General features: G+C 40.0%; 1 protein-coding gene across 6 annotated transcripts in view; it reads right to left on the bottom strand.

Moving 5' to 3' along the window:
* rims1b (regulating synaptic membrane exocytosis 1b) overlaps nt 1-23,762 on the bottom strand; it is a 99,272-nt gene that overhangs the window by 41,349 nt on the left and 34,161 nt on the right. For all 6 annotated transcript variants that reach the window (XM_059329640.1, XM_059329615.1, XM_059329624.1 and 3 more), the window contains 5 exons: nt 12,883-13,184; nt 10,355-11,250; nt 2,655-2,695; nt 1,802-1,912; nt 1,523-1,622 (listed from right to left, as the gene is read on the bottom strand). In XM_059329640.1, the coding sequence (XP_059185623.1) occupies nt 1,523-1,622; nt 1,802-1,912; nt 2,655-2,695; nt 10,355-11,250; nt 12,883-13,184 (1,450 nt within the window). The remainder of the gene's footprint in view (nt 1-1,522; nt 1,623-1,801; nt 1,913-2,654; nt 2,696-10,354; nt 11,251-12,882; nt 13,185-23,762) is intronic.

Here is a 23,762-nt window from a genome sequence, read left to right as displayed (position 1 = left end):
GTACTAACAGAGAATTGTTAAAGATAAACTGACATCGACTTACTTTTGGTGTGAGGAAATATAAACTTTAATGCAAATGCAGCTTACATGCATGTTTATGAAGAGGATATACAGTATTTATGGAAATTAATAGCCCCCATAGTGGCTGTTTTTTTGCTGTGGCTCTGAAAGCTGGTGATGCTATCAACAGTGCACTACTACCTAAAGTTTCATACTTTGTTTAATGAACAAATGTTGATACAAGACCCTTTTCCCCTTTTTTTAAGGGAGCATGTCGTGTTGGCCACCAACTGAAAGCAATATAAGCCTATATCTATGAAGACGACATATCTTTATAAAGGAGATGAAACAAATAAAAAACATGACAGTGCAGAATATGATAAATTCAACATTATTCTCAATTTTATTGAGTTTCCTTTTAGCAAAAAGTAAAGTAGCAGTAAATTAAGATTATGAGTAAATATGTGTTTCCTCTGGTAAACAGGTGTATGTGTCTATGGCTATTTTTGTGAAAGTTTAGAACTGAAGGAGAGGATCTGGTATGGTCTACAGTTGTCAAGGTTGAAAGGAGTAATACAGTTTAGCCATAGGCTATATAAAATATGGAAACAGTCTCCATGACATCATGCACAGATTTGTGATTTTCAATGTGGGGAGCTGTGGCTTTCACCATTTTGGCAGTGTCTGACTCCCTGACTTCTTGCGAATCTAAAAATGGGCAAAGAGGTGGAGCGTGGCTGAGCTGAGGCCAAAAGACACCTGGTTGCTGAAATTCGCTAGCTATAATGGTAGAGCATGCTAGCATAACATGTAGAGGTGCTCAAGTCACAGATAGGGCCAAGCCTCTTACATAAGTGTATTAGGACCAGGTTGGAGAAAATAAATAATGAGAGGTAAAAAAAAAAAAATATTTACTTCAAGAAAAAAGTCAAAATGTCGAGAACAAAGTCAACGTTTTGAGTTGGGTAAAGTAGAAAACAAGCTACAACCTGATTTTCCTCAATATGTCTAACATATGTCTAAAATATTCACAGAGAAAACAGAAAAGCAGATTTTCCCCAAACAGCAGTTGTCGTAGCTACTACCAAGAATAGCTCATTTATGTGTGTGTTTTTTTAGTTCTACTACACCCTTAAACATTCTGGTTATTGCCCATTTTATGCCATTGATGAAAATCAGGTTGTATCTTGCAGTCTACCTTCCTGTTCAGATAGATGCTGTTTCTCTGAAACTATGTTCCTCTGATGACTAATTATCACTGGAACAACCAATCTGTGAATATCTTTCTAACTTTATCGAACACAAAAAGTTGACTTTATTCTCTGCATTTTGACTTTTTTCTTGAAATCGTATTTCAACTTTATCCTCAACATTTCGACTTTTTTTTCTCAAACTGCCTAATGAAAAACAAAAATCGCTCATTAGTATTTCCTTCTACCTGGCCCCAATCCTCTTCTGTAGCCTCTTGAGTGAACCATTATATAAGTACAGTAGCTGCTGCACAGACACAATTTGTTTGCACCTGCTCGTAGGTGTCCCACAACATCTGCAAGGCTGCCTTTCTTGACTTTGGTGATGAAGGCCCCAAGTCTCCCTGTTTCTGTCATCTTGCCCCCTACCACCTGCAATAAAAGGAAAGAAAGGAGAACAGGTAGAAATACAGGTTCATGTTAGCATTTTCCAGTTCTCTGTAGCACAGGATTCAGTACTTGCCTTATAGGCACTATTAAATATTTGTATAGTGGAATACTCTTTATCTTTCAGTGTGTGTGAACGATAATGTGAGTGATTCCTTGCTTACTTTTAGGCCGAGGAGGGAGCCAGCCTCGCGGGGCATTGCGGACCTCTTGCTTAGCGTGATGCGTCCGATTAGGTGGTCACCCTCTTTGGATGGCTGCCATGTAACTGGATGCTATAGAAACAGTTATGGGGCATTATGAAGAAGGGTAAGGAAGAATGTAGGAAAACAAAGAGGAGGGAGGTAAATGGTAAATGTTCTGAGATCATTCCACTGTTTTTAACTGTACTGTTTTGATTTGATTTTCCAAATGCACTTAAGAATATTGTGTGTTTCATGGACTATGTACAGAGAGAGACTGCTCCCTAAAAGTGAAGTCAAACATCTCAATAACCACCTGGTAGCTGGCTGCAATATACGTAATAAATCTAGTGATGGCACAATGGAACTTTTCTTTATTTTCCACGAGAGGTGCTCTCTGTTGAACACAGGATTCAAAGCACATTGAATTATCATTTCTTGAGCTTTTCTCTTCTATCGAAGGGTGCTGTCTATTGAGGTCAACAAAAACAACTAAAGGTTCATGAAGCTTCATTTGGACATCACCACATAAACCGGCCAAATATCGGCCAAAATTTAAAAAACATCAATTACTTTTTCCTAAAGATGGTTTCTGTAATTTTAGGTCATTGTTATCATTCTGATATATGTTCAAATGTCTTCACTTTTTTGATAAGTTTGAGTGTTTTAGTGTTAAGTTTGAGCCTTTGTGCAGTGGAAGGATGTGGGAACATGTCGCCCATCTTTATATACAATCTATGGTGGGTGTTTGCATTTGTATGTGAGTTACTGTAAGAAAATGCAGCAGAGGCAGCACATTAATGCTCTGAATCTGTCATGTTTTGCTGAAACTTACATGCCACACTGTAGGATCTAGAGAATGACAGTCCCAGTCACCTGCACGGAAGAAGAGAAAGAGGGGTTACTTGGCCTCTGTCAGTATGCAGGTGAAATGTGTCTTTTATGTGCTATAAATGTGTATCACATTCAACAGCTTCAGTTCCAGGTATAAGAGGCTGGGAAAAGTTATGTTTCATATTTAACAAAGACAGTTTGGGCCATCTTCTCGTGGCCTCTCTTTTTCATCCCTCTTATATAACTTTCCCACCCCGACACAGGTCACTCTCTCAAACACAGTATGGAAAAGCCAGAAGCAATGCTCATTCATGTCAGGAACCATTTTTGGATTATCTCCACCTTGACAAATGTATTTTTCCAATGGATCCAGTGGCTCGTCCCCTTTATGTTCTATCAAGGCTTGTTGGTATTTTACTTGTGAAGAAGCTTATCATGAATTGTTGGATCTCCACAAACCTTTACACTTAAACTGTCTACTCAATTTTATGTTTCTGGAAACGCTATGATAAATGCTGCCAAGTTTCAATACCCTATTGATCTATCCATGGTCTTTTGTCTTCTTCCATCTTTGTAAAATGACTTCCAAATCTTGGCTGAAATGCAATAAATAAATGCAAAAAGGGTTTTTACAGTACAAGTCAGTACTCACCCACTCACACACACAAACATTCCTACACTGGTGGCCAAGGTTACCACCTGCTTATCAGAGAGTTTAAGCATTCACACACCTATTAATCCACATCTCTAAGCATCAACTCTACAACTCTACACTGCAAAAAAGCCAACTTGTATTTTTTGGCCTAAAACAGTGATTTAAGTTGGTAAAACTTGGAAATATAAATTATTGACATTTAAGGCAATAATGTAAGTTAGCACAACAAAGGAAGCCAGTTGTATGCTCAACAACAAGTTTGTGAGTTGTTGTTACTTATATCTTTAAGTTGGGGTTCACAACAAGGGACAATAGTTCTGCTAACTCTTGTGAAATGCGGGAAAGCGGTGAAATTTGGTCATTAGCGAAAGCTAGCGGCTAACTGATGCTAGCGGCTCTGCCTGTTACAGCTACCAGAGTAGCCATTATCGTATCAATGCTAACTCAAAATTGTGGTCGCAACATTAGCTGACAATTCATAGCGGCGTTACAATCGTGCCAATTCAGCACATTGCAGAAGTTAGCGGAAGTAAGGATTAAAAGTTATTACAATGTAAAATTATAAGTTAGTACAACTTACAGTTGAGTTGACAAAAATCTGAATTCAGAGTTGAGCAAACTCAAAAACAAAACTTAAAATATTTAGTTTAGTTTAGTTTTTTTGCCTTGAAATTTTGAGTTCACCCAACTTTTATTTTTTTGCAGTGTAGTGGTCGCCCTCTTATGACATCACTCTTACTCGACTGTATTCATTATGTGTTGACGACAGCAAAACAACGCATTATAACTTATTATCCTATTATCAACACCGCACTAAGTGAATATGATTTTGGTTGCATTCTATTTGTTTAAAGTCATCCAGAAATGAGACTTTTAGTGTTGTGGTATTTCTGTCACTTCAGTGGTGTATGTTATTAATTTTCTTCCCCGTCAGAATGGTCCATTGCATTTGCTTGAAAAAAAATGCGTTCGCATGGATTTAACATTTAGGGTGTTTTTTTCCAACCATATTACCCAGAGTGGGCTCTGTACACACTGATGGCACAGCATCAGGAGCAATTTGGGGTTATATCTTTCCCAAAGATACTTCAACTGCCGACCTTCTAATCAGTGAAGAATCGCTCTACCAGCTTACCAACAGCTGCCCCGGTATTATGTATGGAACTCCTTGTGCATATCTACACAAGGAAAATAGTATTATCTTTCAGTACTTCTTCTTCTTTTACGACAAAATACAAAGAGCAGCCTGGTCTCCTAAAAATTAAGTTCCCATAAAACAAAACAGTGTCAAATATGCTTGCATACTTGATTGATCTAATATGTTTAGTGCGAAAGCTAATTTAATTTCTTCTTGCAAATGAAGTGAAACACAGAACTTCAACACAGGAGACCACTGATGGTGTCCTGTATGAAACCAACATTGACCTATTTTGCTAACATCAGTTATGTAATAAATGTACATATTTTAACCATTTAGCCCAAACCATGATACTTTTCTAAACCTTACAATGTGTCTCGATTCACAACCTTAACTACCAGTTTTGAATTGCCATTGTACTTTGTGAGAAGATACATTCCCCTGGAACAGTGCAGTCTTATTGTATGGGAATGTAATTTCTAGGAGATAGGGTTGTACAGAGTTAAAGCTATGTGAAATCCCCTCACTTTCCTTGCTGTGCTATTTTGGAAATTGCATGTTAACTAGAAAGAAAAAGAACCACTAAGACATAAAAGTTATACAATAACGGTACTGAGCAAGCTCAATAAAAATGTCATTACAGGACCACAGCTAAAAATCTTAATTCAAAATGAAACTGATTCACTATGCTGGCCTGTCCAAAACTCCTGCCAGAGCCTGGCCGGGGACAAAGACACCAGTGACTGTCAGAGTATCCCAGCTCTCATTAACACTGACAGATGGCCAGCTGGAGGAGAAGAACTAGCTGGCCCAGCATCAGTCCAGAGAAAACTGCAAGATTTGTAGCCACTTCTCAACCACAGGACTAAAACAACAGCAAGATGACAGCAGATGGGGATTTAAGAAGAACATCAGTTTCAAGGTGAGTCAAATGTTTGAGCTTGGCAGAGAGTGAGATGAATGATTCACTGGAAGTTTCCAGCAAAATAGAGCAGGAAGGGAGAGGATTGAGATCAACTTTATGAGAAAAAAATATGCACCATGCACACTGCTGTTGGTCAAAAACATTTTTAGTCATTTTCAATGAGTAACACATAAAAAATGACTGCTCTGGAGATCACAAAATCAGAAGAAAAAAAGTCGACATGACTCCAATGCTGCTAATCTGAAATCTGAAGTCCACTGAGAATGCTTGAGAGGATAAATGCTGATTCCACAGTCTGAACTGCTGAGTCGGGCTTTTTGGTTTTGGAGAATGAACACGCTGGGCAGATTAAAAAATCGGGGCTGCTCTTCTAGCTGATGCTACATCAAAGCATCAGCTCTTTGCAGGTATTAATGTAGTATTGTTCTTGTTCTTGTTCTGTGTGTGTGTGTGTGTGTGTGTGTGTGTGTGTGTGTGTCATAGTGTGTGTTAGACCCTCCGCTCCATCTGTTATTTTACCAATTGCAGTCCCTAAAATTAACGAGCTCAACAAAATCCCTCCAACATGATAAGTAAAAAAATCTTAGCACTTAGCAAACTATAGAACAGCAGGTGCTAATTTTTGGGGAATTTCTTGAAAATTTAATGTCATTTAACACAATTTACAAACCAGGTGTGGTAAATTGAACTTGACCTGATATCCTTATATAAATCCTGGATCAGGTATGAGAATGAGAATCTGTTCCATTGACAAATGGCCTAAATGACACTGACTGGTCAGTCAGCTAAGCAATGACATAGGGACTTTCTGGTTTTAGTAGTACTAATAAGGATTTATGGAGTACTGTTTGCAGATCCCATTCTGTGTCTGACCCAGACTGACAACCTCACTTCAGATCTTATTCATACACTGGTAACATGGATGAATGGGGAACTTAGCAGCCTTGGCTAATGCTATAAATTGCAACAGATTACATAGTACTTCAAATGTATTCAGAATCACTTGGTAACAGGGCAAGGCACTGGCAAAGGATGAAATCTTTGTCCTTATGAGTTTGGACCATTAGTGTCACACTTATGGTGTGTTTGGTAATCATGAACAACTTATTAGTAATGATTCAAATGTTGCTAAACTTCCTCTTTTTGATAGGGTGCAATGTCATTGGGCATAATTAGCTAAATTACCCAGCAAATTGTGACAAATTCTGTTTTGAACAAGTTATGGGTTGGATGGTCCACTTCCCCTTCTGCCCCTTCCCAACACAGACCAACACAGCTTTTATTGTCATATTTTTTTGTCACCGGACAATTTATCTGTGTTTAGCGGAACCCTTAAGTGACTAAAATGTCAATTTTTCAGTTATCCAATGACGCGTTGTATCAAGGCTGCTTTCAGTACTAGCACAGTAGATAGAGATTGGCATTAGAAAAAATCTAAATCATCCGTGCCTGTATTCATTCTTTGGCATCAAAGTTAAAGCATTTGCACCGATGCTACATTGTGAAAAACACAGATAAGTCTTTAAGTCAACAGGCCATGCTACAATGTAAACAATAAGACATAATGCCTAAGATTGAGCAGTGACTCAGTTTTCTCAACTGTGAAAGACAATCACTTTCAACATCATTGATTATGCTTTCTCCCCCAGCACATACAGTACAGTTTAGTACAACAAGCTCATATTCTGTTTAATGTAGGAGTATGTCATACAAGTACACAAACACACATACTGTAGACACAGTGTCATCCCAACAGCAGACTTCCTCTTCCATTTCCTCGGCACCATTATCACCTTGGATCTTTACACCAAGGCAGTAACCCAATTACATTGAATCACTCCCTGCTTCCATTTTACTTCAAACAGAGTCAAACCTGCTGTGTCATTAAATCCTCAGCCTTGGAGATACAACTGTATATCCCATGGGATGCAATCCATTGGGCAGAATAGGAAACCACAATGTAAACACTGTTTAAAATAATCCTGCTAAGAGGATTCTTGTATATACATAACTATTACTGCATCAAATTACATAACAACATCCTCTTATATATCGTCTTTTTTTTTTTTGAGAAAAAAAAAATTAAGCTTGTAATCCGAGCTATATGCACGCATGCATGTGCTCTGCATCAAACGCATGCATTTTATAATAATTTTACTCGTCTGTCAGGTTGTTTTCAAGAAATGAAAAAATCAATGAATACTACCTGGGTCTATTGTCATTACCTATTAATGTAATTATCTGTGATGATCAATAGTGGTAGTTTAGCCTGCTACCCACTAAATCAGTGACAGTACATTCAACTGTGTGAAATCATATTTAGTTGTTTGTGTTTAAGTATAACTTCAATGTTTTTCAACCCGATTGTGCAGCTGTCTGCTCTCTACTCTCATAGTGCAGAATTTGGCTGCAGCACGCCCCTTACAGCGAAAAGGCCCTATATACTCACTGTACACTACCTGCTCAGTACCAAACAGCAGGCAAACTCAGCTAACGGCTAGCTGGTCAACATACTGGAACATTTAGCATCCACAAATCCAGATATTTCCATCAGGAGTAGGTAGAGAATAGAAAACAGAGCTAAAAGAGGTGTTGGACCTGTCCAAAAAGTAAGCATTTTAACTTAATTTTACAGACTGCTTCGTCCATTATTGTTGTGCAAATTGTTGAGCATTGAGATGAACAATTTGTGGTTCTAATTCTCCAGTCTGGTGACATTAAACCATTTGTAGAGGATGTGCTGAGATGAAGTCTTCCTCCAAATACATTTTAAAGTGTGTAAAAATACCCATGAATTATACTTTGACATTGTTTTCCTACATAAAAAGTTTTAAAAAGAAAGAGAAGACGGGGCTAGTACCACAGCCACACTGCTTGCACTAGGTTGACAGGTGGAATAGCAGTGCGCATCAAGAAAGATAGCATTAGTTTGAAACAGCGGAGGCATTCAGCCATATGTTTGAGCCTCCAGACTCAAATGAGAAGTCTACTGTGCACCAAAATCAGCGACTAGCATATCATATTAGTATCACAATGGTGCATAAAGTTAGCATGTTTTATGTTGTTCTTAGCTTGTTACTGGCAGTTGCTGACTCAGTGTTAGTGGTTGTGAAACATACAATAACTGCAACAATGTTACAGTGTCTTTTCACTCTCTGTGTGCCAGCTATACTGACATGCCTGTACCGGAGGTTTGTTTTCCGGCTTTTGCATAATAGAGGTTGGCTAACTTGCCCTGGTAAGTTTTTTTTAGGTTAATGCACAGCCAACACAGAGGCAACATAAACATAAGTAAAACACATTGTTGAGTGGAATGCATAAGTAACATTAGGGCAGTCAAACAAACAAAAAATGTCAAAATGTGAATTTGTTTTATTTGAGGAGGGTTACAGTCTAGCAAAGATTGTTATCTTTTAATTTTAGAAGCCCTTAGACTTTAATTATGAGGCATTTTAATTGCTGGCACATAACATCAGGTTGTTTATCACATTTCATAAACCAGCAGTAAAATCCAGACCATCTCTTGCCAAGACTGTCACGTCTCGACTTAATGTGATCAGCTGAAACCGACCCCAATGCAACAACATCCCATCAAATGTCATTTTGTCTGAAAACAGAAAAAGAATACTTGACCTTGTGTTACCATCTCACTTAATCTAATGCATTTATTTTGGGAAACATTCAGCGCATTATCCGACAAAACTTGCTTCATGCCACAGATGAGAGTGATAGGAGACATCCTGTTTGGAGGCCCAGCTAGCTAAAGAGTGTTTAAAACAGCTAATAATCCCAATCCACACCATCTACCCATTACCAGTCCCTGAGTTATAGTAATCTGGATTAAAACATCTGGAACAGACCCCTCCTGTGACCGGTGAGAGAGATAAGCTGATAGAGTACAGCTAACTCTACCTACTGCCTCTTGAATTTAGACGCTCTCCCAGGGCTTATAGCACAGCCTAGCATCGCTTCTGTAACAGCAGCAAAATACATAGGTACCAAGAAGCCAGGCTACCATACTGCATGCAACCGCAGCCAGGCTCGATTTTATTGCTGGTGGTCTATGGTTGGCTGGTGCAGCTGGCTATTTGCGAAGCATTACGTAGCATGCGAGCCACTGACCTAATTCCACAAATCTGCTGGCCTAAATCACAGGGACTCTCCAAATAAATGAGAGCTGTCCTGGGAGCAGTAGGGTTTAGCCACAGCACAGAGGTGTAGATGACACACAGGGATAGTAAATCACTGTATGCTGGGTGTGGGCTTCATCCTATCACTTATCGTATAGTTTTACACTCCGAAATTAGAATTTGCTGGTATTATAATAATCGTACAAGTGAAAATCTCCTACTGCTTTTTTGCACATTATCATAATTCTACTACCAAGGCTATTTTAGATGCTAGGGCTAAGAAAATATGACTATCAAGTGTGGGAAGAGGAAAGACGCAGCAATGGGAAGGAGCTTTATCGTGGCATTCTTATTGTACTTAGCTGTTTTAAGCTAATTGAATCTTTACAAGCATCTTCCATCTGAATAACATTTCTTTCCTAGTTAAAAAGTGTTAAATCATAATTGATGATTGGTGATTCGTTCAATTGTTCAGTAGGGACCTTTCTATCACTCAGAGTATTAGCTGCAGGTTAATTAGCAGCTACAATAATCCTGTCCACACTAGTCTGGTGATGAAGGCAAAGTCTGAAAGTGCTCTTGAAATGGTGAGAAAACGACATACGTAGGGATCTAAGTTAATCTTTGCTATCATTCAGGTAGATAGAATGAAAATCTCGTGTGCAGATTAAGGATGAGCATGTGGGCTGGGTGAAAGTTGTTGCAGGTCATTAACAACTTTTGGTTCAATAAAACTGTAAGGAACAGTGTCTAATTTAAGGAAATGGGTGAGAGCAACAGTGTTATAAGGTATGTAAGCGCAGATAGATTTAGCTTAGTAAGCTAGTGGAGTGAGCACATCTGTCTGACTGACCTTTCTCGCTGACGCTTTCCATGTCCACGTCCTCACAGCTGGTGTACTCGGGCGTGGAGCCGCCTTCCTCCTCTGAGCTGCTGATGGACATCTGCCTCTTATTGACTCCGCGCTTGCTCTTGTATGACCGTGGAGGGGGCGGCCGCAAAGACTCCGACTGGTCCGAGCTCTGAGAGTCCTTCCTCAGCAGGTTATCCCCACCCTTGTCCCTTGGAGTCCGTGTTGTACCTGGCTCTGGACGGCTTTTGTTCGGGCCCCAATCTGGAGGCACCGGTCCCCCAGGTTGGGGTCCTGATCTCACTCCGCCTCCTGCAGGTGGAGCCCCCCCTCCAACCCCCACGGTCCTATCCGTTGAGTAGGCTCGGTGGTTGTCCAAGATGGCCTTGCGGTCTCCTTCCCCACCTCCACCCCTCCTGGCCAGACGGTTTTCAGGCACCTCCCCTCCTCCACTTCCTCCGTCACCAGGTCCCAGCCCAACCTCGTTGATCGCCAGATCACTGTGTCGTCGTTCATGGCGGACCCTAGACAAATTAGCATGCATGCGCATCTCCTGCTCCTCTTTCTGTGGTTTCACCGGGTATCGCGCCAGGTTGGGATCACTGCGGTAACGATTCTGGAACTCCTCCTCACGCCGCTGGCGCTCCCTCTGCTCCTCATCCTCTGGGCGTCTCCGATGTTTATCTAAACGACCTAAGTTCCCTTCCCCATCCTCGTAGTCCTCAGAATGGATCTTCTCCAGTCTCCGTCCATCTCCTAAGCGTCTCTCTCCTCTCTCTCCTGGAACCACTCGCTCATCCAGAGACGACTGCGATTGCAACTTCCCAGCAGGTCTTCGGCCACTACCTCGCCCCATGCCTCCTTTACCATTTTGTTCATGGAGGGAAAGTGGCCTTTTCCTGTATGAGAAAAGGATTTATAATACAATGTTTCATATCGTCTACAGACACATACATAATCACAGGAGCATCTATTCAGCAGGCATTAGTAAAATGAAAAAAGGGCTAAGAAGAGGGGGGTTTCTATGAAGAAATATAGTGTGTTAAGGGTGTTTTGCTCATTCCTTTCTCTATGTTTAAACCTTGGTCACATTTATACCAACAGATTAAAACTTATACTAGCCAACAATTCTTACCTAACTCCCCCACTGGATGAAAACAAAGAGATTGAATCAAAGACCTCTCAAGACTAAAACCTGTGACCTAGCTTTTCTATTGGTTAAGCGAGAACAAACACAGATCTATTCTTTTTTTTTACCCTAGGGATTAAAAAAACAACAGGAGCTTTAGCCAGAAAGCAGTCCTACCATTCTAGGTTTTGAAAGAATATGGCTCCCATTCTCCAATTCTCCAGTTCCCATCGTGTTGGAAAAAGACACCGTTCAGGTTGTATGTGTATAGATTTGGGTATCATTACAAAAATGACCATTCCACTACCAATACTAAAATGATACCCATACCAATATAGTATTAATTTGATACATTTCTTTTTCCTACTTCATATGATACCCATTATGTGAGTGGAAGCATTCAGTTGCATTAAAAGCCACCACCACGCCTTACCATCCAAATGATGATACATACAGAATATATTACACACTGAACTGCTAACTTCATCAAATATACCACACTCAGCCTTACCACACCACATGCTGTATGGGACAAAGGGTAATTGTTATGATTGGCTGCCTGTAAAACCACACAAGTAGTAATTTTTTTATAGATTCAATACAGCCCTGATTTCAAACAAGTTGGGACGCTGCATAAAACAAACAAAAAAAAAAAAAAAACAGAATGTATCAAATTCAGAATTGAGAGTTTATATTTACAAAACAAAATTTTATCACTTTGAACACAACCTCTTAAAACCTAATCCTTACCTAGGGTTAGGATTAGACCAAAAACATTTTGAGCCAAAGCTTATAACAAAAAAAATTGTAAGTCCAAAATGCATGCATGAGGCCTCATTTAAAAGATAACATCTCCTAGTTTCTGCACTGCAGTTGTACTTGTTTAGCATGTAGCTAACACAACCTAAACTACATTTACATTTACATTTAGTCATTTAGCAGACGCTTTTATCCAAAGCGACTTACAGGAAGAATAAAAGCAAACAATCAAGGTATAGTGCAATAAGAGATATTAGTGCATCAATAAGTGCTAGTGACAAACTACATCAGTTCAAATAAACACTGCTTTCCCCTACCCCCACCCACTGTCAGGCACGTGGGTTTTAAGAGATATTTTTGTACAGTTTTCAATTGAATATATGTCACAAAGGATTATCGCATTTTGTTCTGTTTTCTGAATGTCCCAACCATTTAGGAATCATGGTTGTACTTAGTTATTTTGGTCTATACCTTTAAGGTATCAAGTGGTCTCAAGTCTAAAAGGGGTATCAGTCCTAAAAATCCCATATGTTTTGATGCTCAGCCAATTACAGTTAGAGCTTCTTTTAGTGGCAGCTGCTGGAGCAAAAAGATCCAACATATCACCAAAGTTGTGGTCAATGTGTGTATCTTAATGACTTACTTTTCTCTAGGTGGTTCACTTTGAGAGCGGGAGCCAGGCATGGTGTCAGCACCTTTGCCAGCAGTAACACCAGCAGACGGCTGTGTCCCGTCCGGCAACCCTGCGTTGGTGTTGGTGCCTGAGGGCGGGGCTTGGGACCTGGAGCGGAGTAGCTTCCTGTCCCTTTGGGCCTCACCTCCAGTGGCTGGGTCGTTCAAGGAGGTGCCCAGGCTCCCAGGCCGCACCCCTGACCCCGAAAACCATTCTCCTGATTTGGTGAGAATCTCCTGCTGTTTACGGCACAGGTTGCATACCCACATTACCTACAGGGGTTGAAAAGAAAGAAAGTGTTTATAAGCTAGGTTCAGTAGCAATAAAGAAAAACATGAAAAAGTAGAGTACCTAACAAAAAGTGGTTAGGCATGCCTGTGACACAATAATCTGCACAAATTAAATGACATAAATTAATTTTATTGAACATATAGCATAGAACTGAACAAATGCAGCATTGTTAGCATCATGAGAGCAGATACATGTTATTTTGTGTCATCTTTTATAGCATCTTTCACCTCACATAAATGTCAGTAAGCTACCTTTCAAAAAGATTTCCTCACATGGTTTCCCCTCCTTCTATTGCTACCGCTAATCAAATATTAGAGAGCACTCAGACATGACAGACTGAGCTGTTTCAACATATCCATTATCTGTAAACACAGCTTGGTGGAGGCTACGGTACTGCTATTTAGAAAAACTACAGAAACCCTTTAAGAGGTCTTGTTTCACCTGCCCTGTGGTTCTACTGCTGCAAATCTTTTTGCTTTTATTGCATTGTAACCCATTAATAAAATGTATTCTTTTGTAGATTGATCCATTCTGCTCAAGTCGGTGATATAATAAAAACAACACTTCAGGGGGCTACAAAAATACTGTAATACTATAGTGGAAGAAGACGATGGAAAGATGGACTCTAAATGGTATTGTACTGCATATATGTATTTAAAAGGAGAGAGGATAAAGCTATTCTAGTCAGTGGATCATCTTTGCACATCCAATACTTTTCTGTTTTTTAGACTATGAATGGACCATCACAAAGTCAGACTGATGACCACAGCCAGGTACAGCTCCTGGGATAACATTCGATCATTCATCTTCTTAATCAAACCCTACAGACAACATCAAATACTTACATGTAGCCATGGCTACGGAATATCACCTCACATCGACAGCACAAAAACAGGATTTATCTCCCTCTGTATTTATAATCCCGACGGTTTATTTTTCAGAGGACAAATCCAAAGCAAAAAGAAAACACAGTTATGTATTCCACTGCAGAATCGTTGCACAAGTTGAAAACAAAACACCTCTAGGACCTCCGGAAAGCCCAAAATGTTACTCCTTGATGGTCGCTGGGACGGACTGTTAGCAGTCAGTTTAGCAGTTAGCAGTTAGCCTTCAGCGCGCCAAAGCACATTCATCATGGCCTGATTGAATCCTAGTTGGCGCATGTCCAGACTAATCTAAAGTAAATCAGCTGCCCGCACGGCCCACAGCTGTCGGGCAGCCGCCCAGCCACACACTACAGTCTCTGTCTCTCTCTGTCTTTCTCCAGCTCTATACCTCAGCTCAGAGGCCACAGATTAGCAGTGGCCAGTAATCCTTTTAGCCCCTCACCATTATTCAACTCATCATCAGATGACAATACCAGTTTACAAGTCATAACTTATAACCTACTGTATATCCCCACCCCCCACCTCCTTCACCATTCCCCTAAGGCAGAACTACACAGGTTAGAGATTAAGCCCAGATGCCCCAACCCCCCTCTTCCTTCTGCCTCTAATGCATGATGGGATATAAGCTACTTTATGTACAGTGAAACATACAGAAATTAATTCACCAATTGCACCTTACATTTCTACAGTTAAATTACTCTAAACATCTGGATACCTGTTTAACTGCTGAAGCCATTTTAAACTCTTTAATGTTACTTTGAAGATTTTTTTTTCTACAAAACCCTCAACATTTTATCTAAACTTTTGATATTTGACAGGTTTCAAGAGTTGGTGCTATGGACACATTTCAGATGTCAATCAAACTGTATTGAGTAAGGCTGGTACCGAACTTCAGAACATTACTGGTACCAACCAAAATGTGTTCATAGAAACAAGTATCAAAACTGTAAAGCAGAGGTGTGACCAAGTTATTGTTTTGAAAGTCCCAAGTGGAGACTCAATCTTGAGTCAAATCCAAAGTCCAAACTTTGAGTTTCAGTGCGCACTTGACCAAATTTAATGCCATTTTTTCTCTTAAAATAAGTTTTTTAAACAAGTGCAACAGAACTTAATCATACAAAGTAGTGTTGATAGCATGTCACATAGCTTGTGGGAAGGTATCAAGTATTTTCAAGTCCTAGCAACTCAGTTAGACTTTAACACAAGTCATTAGTCAGTTAGTTAGTTTGGTATTCTCAGTTTTCTCAGGTGCCAAAAAGCGCAAGATTTCCAAAACTGGACAACATTGGAAATTGACTCGTTTTATGAAATAAAAAATAGTGCCTTGTTAGAAAAACAAAGTAAGATATAATTTGGCATTGGTATTGAAACATATTGACACTAGTATAGAATATTTCCAGGCCTAGTTTTGAGGTTTCACCAACCCCAGTATGGCCTGTAAGTATCTTTAGGTTGCTTTGCTAGTTGCTGCCAACAAAGAGGAGTAAATGCTCTAATCCACATGCTTAATCCTTGAATGAGAGCATCATATAGAAAAACACACATCATGGGATGACATCATGGCCCAGTGTGTACTCAAACCAAAGAGAGACATTAAGAACCATTTAATTTTCTAATGGCACGTCTCCATGTATTTATGTGCTTTAAAGCCTACACTGCAGATGGGGGGGAGGGTAGGAAACAATAAAGAAGTTATAGAATGCATGGGCACACACACAGGATATAATACATATAATCCTTCACTGGAGTGATTGTGCTCTGAGGATAGATATTGTAGGGGGAATTAATTGTCTGTGAGTATGTGTGTATTTATGTCCATAAGATACAAAAGCCACGACCTATCGTGTGTAAGACACATGTATATGCGGTAGTGCTTGCTGCTGGACCAGCCGGAGCGTGATGTCAGACCCTCAGCTAAGCCATCCAATGGGCTCCCTCCGTCCAGAGGCAGCCCACTCTAGTGTCACCTCGAGTTCATCTCTTAACTGCATGCTTTGGAGCACGATGTGCTGTGTGAATGTGTCTATGCGTGTGTGCAGATATGTACACAGTATTTATATGTAGGATATTTCTGAAACCTTCTTGCCTAGAAGAGTGCGGCGTGGGCGACTGCCAGTAGGCGAAGTGTGTGTGTGTGTGTGTGTGTGTGTGTGTGTGTGTGTGTGTGTGTGTGCATGTGTGTGTGCCTGTGCGTGTGCGTGTGTGTGTGTGTGTGTGTGTGTGTGTAGAGAGACTAAGCAGTGCCATCTTGCTCATGTAATAATGTCAACCTCCGCCTGCCTAAAAAATGTGCTTCTCCATGGTAACCAAATCACAGAGAGAGAAAGGGGGACAGCGCAGTGTGTGTGTGTGTGTGTGTGTGTGTGTGTGTGTGTGTGTGTGTGTGTGTGTGTGTGCCTGTAAAAGTGAGAAAAAGAGAGTGTGTATCAGTACTGAAGGACAATAACAGCACAGGCACCTAAAAATACTGCACCAATGCCATTTAGACTGCCTTGAGTTCTCTTTGCATTTGCTATGTGATATGAACCTGAGCATGATTTCCTTTACTGGCCTTATTTCCTTCCCTTTCTCTCCTTACATACTCTCTTCTCTTTCCTCTTTTTTCTCCTTTCATTTTTTTTCCTTTACTTTAGACCTCAACTGACATACCAGTCACACTCTCAAAGATATATTGGAATGATGAAAACGTTGTCCAATATGTGCCAATAAGAACTTTTTTTTACATTATATAATACAGAAAAAGATGCTTATTAAATTCAGCAATTAAGTCTCACAAAGTTCCACCAGTAGATCGATGTCAACCCTATGATGCCATTCATTACAGAGGACTGGAGTTTGAAGTTACTGTAGCAAAATACAGCTGGCATCAAGAAAATTACCTTTTTTATTTTGGAACAAGAAAACTTAACAAACTACTAATGCATTATAACATAAGTAGGAACGTAACTGTAATGTTACACACAATATGTGTACTATATCTGTATCTATTTCTCTTTCCTTTCCTTTTGTTTTCCTCTCTTCCCCTCTTTTACTTCCCCTTTCCTCTTTTTCTTCCTTTTTTTTCATTCTACTCATTTCATTTCTTATTTCCTTTCATCTCTTCTCAACCTCTAGCTCAGCTGACACACCTGGCTGACTTGACAAATGAAGACACCACACACCTGTCACTCACATCCCTCTATCCCATTCTCCCTTCCCTTCGTCTCCCGCCCCCAGCCTGCTCCATCCATCTGCTGACAAAATGGTGAAGGCGTGCGTCTGCAGCTCTGCCAACAGCAGCAGCATTCAACAGCAGCGCACGACGAGAACAGCATTCATTTAGGCGAATTGTGTGAACATCAGCTTTTCCTTAAATGGGCAGAATAAATGGGAGCCTTGGGGGTGGCGAGGCCGTGGGGAGGGTGTGGTTGGCTTTCACTGAGCGTGTGCAGTGACCCTGCCCTCAGTACACACACACACACACACACATACACACACCTCGACAGAATGACATATGAGGCAGCGCTGGGTGTAAACTGCCATCGTTCAGGGAATGGTAAATCCTGAATGGTGGGAAGAAAGACGACCACAAAAGACATAATGCTCCATTTCCTCTAATAAGGTAGTAGATCAACTCTGCAAGCAGGCCAAATGCATTCAGTGGTGAGGAAGGCTGAAAGGGAAGCGGAGCTCAAGATCCCAGAGAAGACTCTCTCGCTGTTCTCAGTGCTCTACATTTCCCAACAAGCCCTGCAAATTAAACAACAAATACTGTATGCTGTATATAACTGCCTCCGTAGTGATAAACATAAGTATTTACTGATCTGGCACCCCTATCATCAGGATGACATAATTGTCTGTGCCTTCCAAAACTGTTAATAAATAACATCAATGAATATAAAGTTTGCTTCTTAAACCAAAATTAGGGCAATTTAACCTATTCTTTACAAGATTATTGCTTGACAAAAAAAATGCAGTCTAAAATATCTTCCTCATAAGAAAGTTTGGACAAAGTACATTTGATTTGTGTGCATGTGTGTGTGTGTGTGTGTGTGTGTGTGTGTGCGTGCATGGGTCCTCAGCAACAAGTGTGAAGTTGGATGTGAATCGGATGAATACTTGCTGAGGACCCAAGGAGGCGCAGTGCTTACAATGAGCTCATACTTACACCTTTTCGACCAAAGTGAACCTGGTTATTTTGCTAGTGCTGGTTCGCAGTTGGTTGCACCTTCTTAGAACCTGTTTGCTTTTACACAGGCTCCAGAGCCACGTCATCACATCACCATATACGTCTGGAAACATCTCCGCTCTCCGTGATTACAGTAACAACAATGGAGGACTACATCATCTCTCTACAAATGATGCTCCATGACTGGTACACATTTGTTCTGCTCCTCTTGATTGCTATGGATGGTGTTTATGTTCTTATTAACACTGCAAGATGTTAATGTTAGACTTTGTTTTAAGCTTACTGTATCCCGCTAATGCTAGCCCGCTAACGCTGGCTTGCTAAAGCTAACACGCTAACAATCACCCACAAACGCGAGCTTGTATCAATCACGTTGCAGTTAAACAAATAAAATAAAATTAGTTTTAGTTGGTCTTGTTGTTCACGATAATCCCACCCCTAGCCCCTGATGTACGCTAAGTGTTCCTGGCAGAGAGCTGGTTCTTTGGCTGTCAAAAAGGAGGGAACTGGTTCAAGATCAGGCACCGGCTCTGAACCAGCCCTGGAACTGCCTTGAAAGGTAGGTAGGAATGGTTGAAAGGGCTGGTTGATAAAAGATTTGTAATAGGTTTTCTTGGAAGCAACAGCGCTCATGGTCAATTGTGTTTACGTTGCTAAGTGGACTGGACAGGACACAAGCAAGTCCACTAAAAATAGTAACATAAGTGTACCATTTCATTTTTGCTAAATGGATGCTATCTTTTGTAAATAATGTCCCACTTTCTGTTTGACTATTTAATGTTAGTCTGCCAAGCTTCTGAATTAACATAAACTAGCCATAATTAACAAAAGTCATCTGAAATCACTGGGTCAATGCTGGGTCAGTTAGCTACACCGTACTAGTCATGATGCTCTGTTTGCCATTACTGACCAATCAGTTTACAATCATGGGGATTGGGGTCGCTAAATGGATGCAATCTTTCCTTATAGCTGTCCTCTTTTCTCAACCGAATCATATGGGTTTATGCACGTGGCACTTAAATTGTAAATGGACTGCACATATATAGCACTTCAGTCTTTGCGGCCAGCGCTACAGTTTACACTACAGACAATGTTCCCTCACCTATTCACACACACATTCATACTGGTGGACGAGGCTGCCCTAAACGGTGCCACCTGCCACCAACAGGAATTAATTCACATATCCATGAACGCAGCATGAGGAGCAATTTGGGGTTCAGTATCTTGCCCAAGGATACTTCGACATTTAGGCTGCCATGGTCAGGGATCATATTATTATGAATATAATACCTGCATGTTGAACCTGCCCCAATGGCACTGCACTATAGGAAAAAGTGTAGGGTTAAGGAACTTCCACCGCATTTTTTATACCCAAAGACTCGTTCACTTGAACATGAACAATTGTCATTTAAGGGTATATTGATGCTGTCTTTTTCTGGGGAGAACAATGATAGAGCGAAATGCTGAGAAATTTCAGATAACAAAGATTACAGCTCAAGAAAAGAGCATTAGTGGATATCATGAATATAGACAAAAACAAGTTATGAAGATTTAATTACAATTACATCATAAACTATTGGATTTGAAGTTTTTAACTTTTTTTATTAAATGGCTTTGTGAAATATTTTATAATGGCATTCTATGGTCTGTTAATTATGAAGAGCAGAAGATTGCTACGGGATGGTATACAAGCGAGTCATTATTGCAAAAATAACCCAACAAGGTGATGCAGGCCTTGAATCACCCTGTACATTTACTAAAAATACAAAAGCCTTCAACTTCTAATGGTAAGTGCTTTAGTAGTGCTTGTGTTGAGTTACAGCAGCTAGTGGAACATATTGACATAGTGGCTCATAGTCCTGACCATGTTTCTTTTTTGGTGAGTACAATGTTATTTTACTGGTAGGAATAATAGCCAAAACTTCAAATCCATATATAAGCAAGCACTTATGACTTTTTAGTAGGGTTGATAATAATAGCAGCTCTAACAGTATTACAAACCACTAAACAAACATTAAAGACTTTTCTCGAGAATGTTCTTATTGACTTTTGCCAGATCCTATTATTAGACATAGACCGTGGCTGTGAAGGAAATCTCCAAAATCAGGCTTTGCTATAAGGTTGTGCACATTACTAGTCCAGGAAACGTGGTGCGAGGATAGATAAACAGGAAGAGAGAAAAGACATAGCGTCGCACAGTTAAATGCGAAGAAATGACAGATGATAGGAACAAAGAGTTACAGATAAAGTAGAGAGAGGAGTGGAGTGTTAGGAGGAGGAGAGAGCAGCGGGTTAGTCATCTAGTGCTGAGGAACATGACTGAGATTATGCAGTGCATCCTCCCTTCCGGTAAAAAGTGCAGTGTCAGCTTGATGCAGAAAGCAAGCAAGAGTGTGTGTGGCTGAATCTGAGCATGTGTCTGTGTGTTGATAACCAAATTCCAACTACACAGAGTACCAAATACTTAACATAGGAAACAACCAGAAGAGCCCCAAATTAAACATGTACATTTAAATCATGAAAAAACACTTATATAATGTGTAAAAAAAATTTTTTTTTTAAAGTAGCTGTATATTACACTATAATGTGTGTGTTTCTGTACTGTATGTATGCTGAATATAAAAAAACTATAAAAGTAGTGTCATTTAATTGTGTGTGTGTGTGTGTGTGTGTGTGTGTGTGTGTGTGTGTGTGTGTGTGTGTGTGTGTGTGTGTGAGGAGCCAGCGCCTGCCTGCTATCCACTGGGAGGCAGTGCTCCTCTACAAAGGAGACTGATTGTCAGCGGTTTGTTCAGTTTCTGGAAGCCATCTGGAGCTGACATTAAAAACACATAAACAAACACTCAGCCATTAACAACCTATAGCACCAGCAGCAGCAGTAGCAGGGCAGCTTGACAGAGAGGGTTATGAAATACACATCAACTTCTTAGCAAGCTTAGCCTTTCTATCACACACTGAAACTGTTTTAAACGTAAAACCGCTGGCATTTGATTCTGTTTACAAAGCCGCCCAATGACTGACCTTTGGTTCCAAACTCTGATAATGTAATTAAAATGAGCTTATCCTTTTATTTCAAGTGTATCCCTTCGTAGGGCACTCACTGAAATGATTACCTAATTTGTTATTGGAGGATATTACAAGACTTTTACTTTTGTGACTTTTTTTCAAAATGTTTCCCTTTCATTTTGCAAATCAAGGTCAATTGAGTTATTATTATTGTACTGCTTGTACTGTGATGGAGCCTGATCTTCGCTGATTAGCTGGGAGAAATACATGTGGTTCTACGACCTCACGGAGAGCAGGGGGATCCCACATGGATGTCCACTGAAGTTACCAAATATGTTTTTTGCCTGATAAAGGGTAAAACTAATGATTTTAACCCTTTTCATATCTCTTAAATCTATCGCTGAATGAGTTTACCATATACAAATGGTGATTGAGCCTTCTGATGAAAGTGTTGAACATTTACAGTATGACACATTTTATGTCACCCAGCAGTGGTTGGTTCAAATTGTAATTTGCAGTTATAAATTATGTTATGTGTGAACTCATATTGCTTAATCACATTAAGCAGTGTCTATCATGTTCTAAGAACAAACTGATTTTGAGGCCAAAAAGTTTTTTTTGAAGGTAATAAACCATGTAGTGCATTACCAGAGACACAATGGCCCTCATTTATCTAACGAGCGTACGACAGAAAGTGAGCGTAAAGTGGGCGCAAGATCATTTCTACGCAAGCCTCGGCATTTATCAATTTGGACGTGAGCGGAGGGTACGATCAGATCTCAGTCTGCTCTCAGCTCGTGTGCGCAAATTTGAGTCAGTGTGAAGTCCACACGTCTGAGTCGGAGAATTGATCTTCGACTATTGTATCGATGCCTGGAGCTGATAAAGCTCTGACGTGTATTTTTTTTTAATGGTGACAAACCAAAGAATGTTTAGGCTATATTATGTATCACTAAAAACCTGATTAAAAATAAATATACCCTTCAACTGTGAAATTCTTTAAACAGATACTAGCCGAGCCTATTAAATGTTATTGTCTTCTGCAATTAATGTTATCCGGCTCGGACACTGGAGCGTCATCGTCTCCTTCAATATTTGCATATTATATATGCTATAAGCTTTATAAATCACAATGTATAAATTAAATAGGCTATTCCAACCTCGCCGGGAGTTGAATGGTCTGCTACTCTGCTGAAAGCACCACTGATTTCCTTCCTTTTCACTTTTTATGCTGCCAAACAAAACCAGTTTGTTGGACGTGAGCATTTCACCTTCTGCCTCTGAGAAATTCCTCTTCTTTTTGAATTAAAACCTACTTTAAACATTGTTTACCTCCTGGCTGCAACCAAAAAGCTATGAAAACATTTAAGTCTGTGGTCCAAATGTAAAATATTCACCGAACTTGTTTGAGTTTATAACTATAAGTACTTTTATTTCATAAACCAGATCTGCACCCGTTTCTACGCTCCTTTGATAAATGAGGGCCAATGATTTGCCAAGCAAACATGTCATCATTTGCTTGTAGTGGGCACAAGTGTGTCTTTATGAGAAGATAGGAAGTTTAATAAGTCTGGTAGGATATTGTTATAAGCCAAACTTCTAGTAAGGTTAATCAAATTGAAGTGGTTCTCCAGGAAGAAATGGCTAGCATAAGCTTCCCAAGTGGATGCATACGCAGATGCCACATATGCATATTAGTTATATTCATACTACTTTCTAAAGTTGGCTTAGAGGTTGGCCCCACACATTCGGTCGATCGCTACACTACCACTTGTCGCATTGACATGCCAACTTGGTAAGTTTTATAGCTAGATTTAGCTGCTTTTCAAACCCTCTCAGTGATTTCCCTCTAAAAAGCGACTAGTAACAAATTTAGCAATTTATCAGACCATCAGGGAAAAAGTCATAAATATATTATTGTAATTTATTCCCATGCATGCTGCTCAGAGTAAGCAGTTCAACAGCATGGTGTCTCTCCCTCTCCTGTGGGCATTCGCAGCCACTGAACTGATGCTGATTTAAATATATATAAATGGCGAGGTTAACAATATGCAAATCAGCAACAGTGTGTGAGGACTTTTAGCAACTTTTTGAGCTAGTGTGTAGAGTTGTAACACTGAGTCCGGACAAGTCTGGACAAGTCTGCGCAGTCACAATAAATTGGACATCTTCATGGTTGCCACATATACCCGTTACGGACCCTTGATTAGATTATACTAGCAGATGGAGAAACTTTGGATTTAATTAAATAGTACCTGGTGAAGAACAGGTTCTCAAGCATCTTTCTGATGGGATTAAGTGGAAGGACAACATGATGAAACTGGGCTTTTTCTGCAGTGCAAAAATAACCAGGTATGAGACCAGGTTTGTCCCCATTTGGATTATCACCTTTGTCATTTTCTGGTTTTGCATCTGTCCAAAGTATTTGCTCCACCATTTTTCCCCCTAAAGACGCTCCTGTCTACATGAGTATACCATAAACAGCACATCAAAGCCTG

The sequence above is a fragment of the Centropristis striata genome, chromosome 1 (genome assembly GCF_030273125.1).
Source record: "Centropristis striata isolate RG_2023a ecotype Rhode Island chromosome 1, C.striata_1.0, whole genome shotgun sequence".
NCBI classification, from domain to species: domain Eukaryota; kingdom Metazoa; phylum Chordata; class Actinopteri; order Perciformes; family Serranidae; genus Centropristis; species Centropristis striata.
Note: the sequence above shows the minus strand (reverse complement) of the source record. Positions and strands in the feature narration are given on the sequence as shown.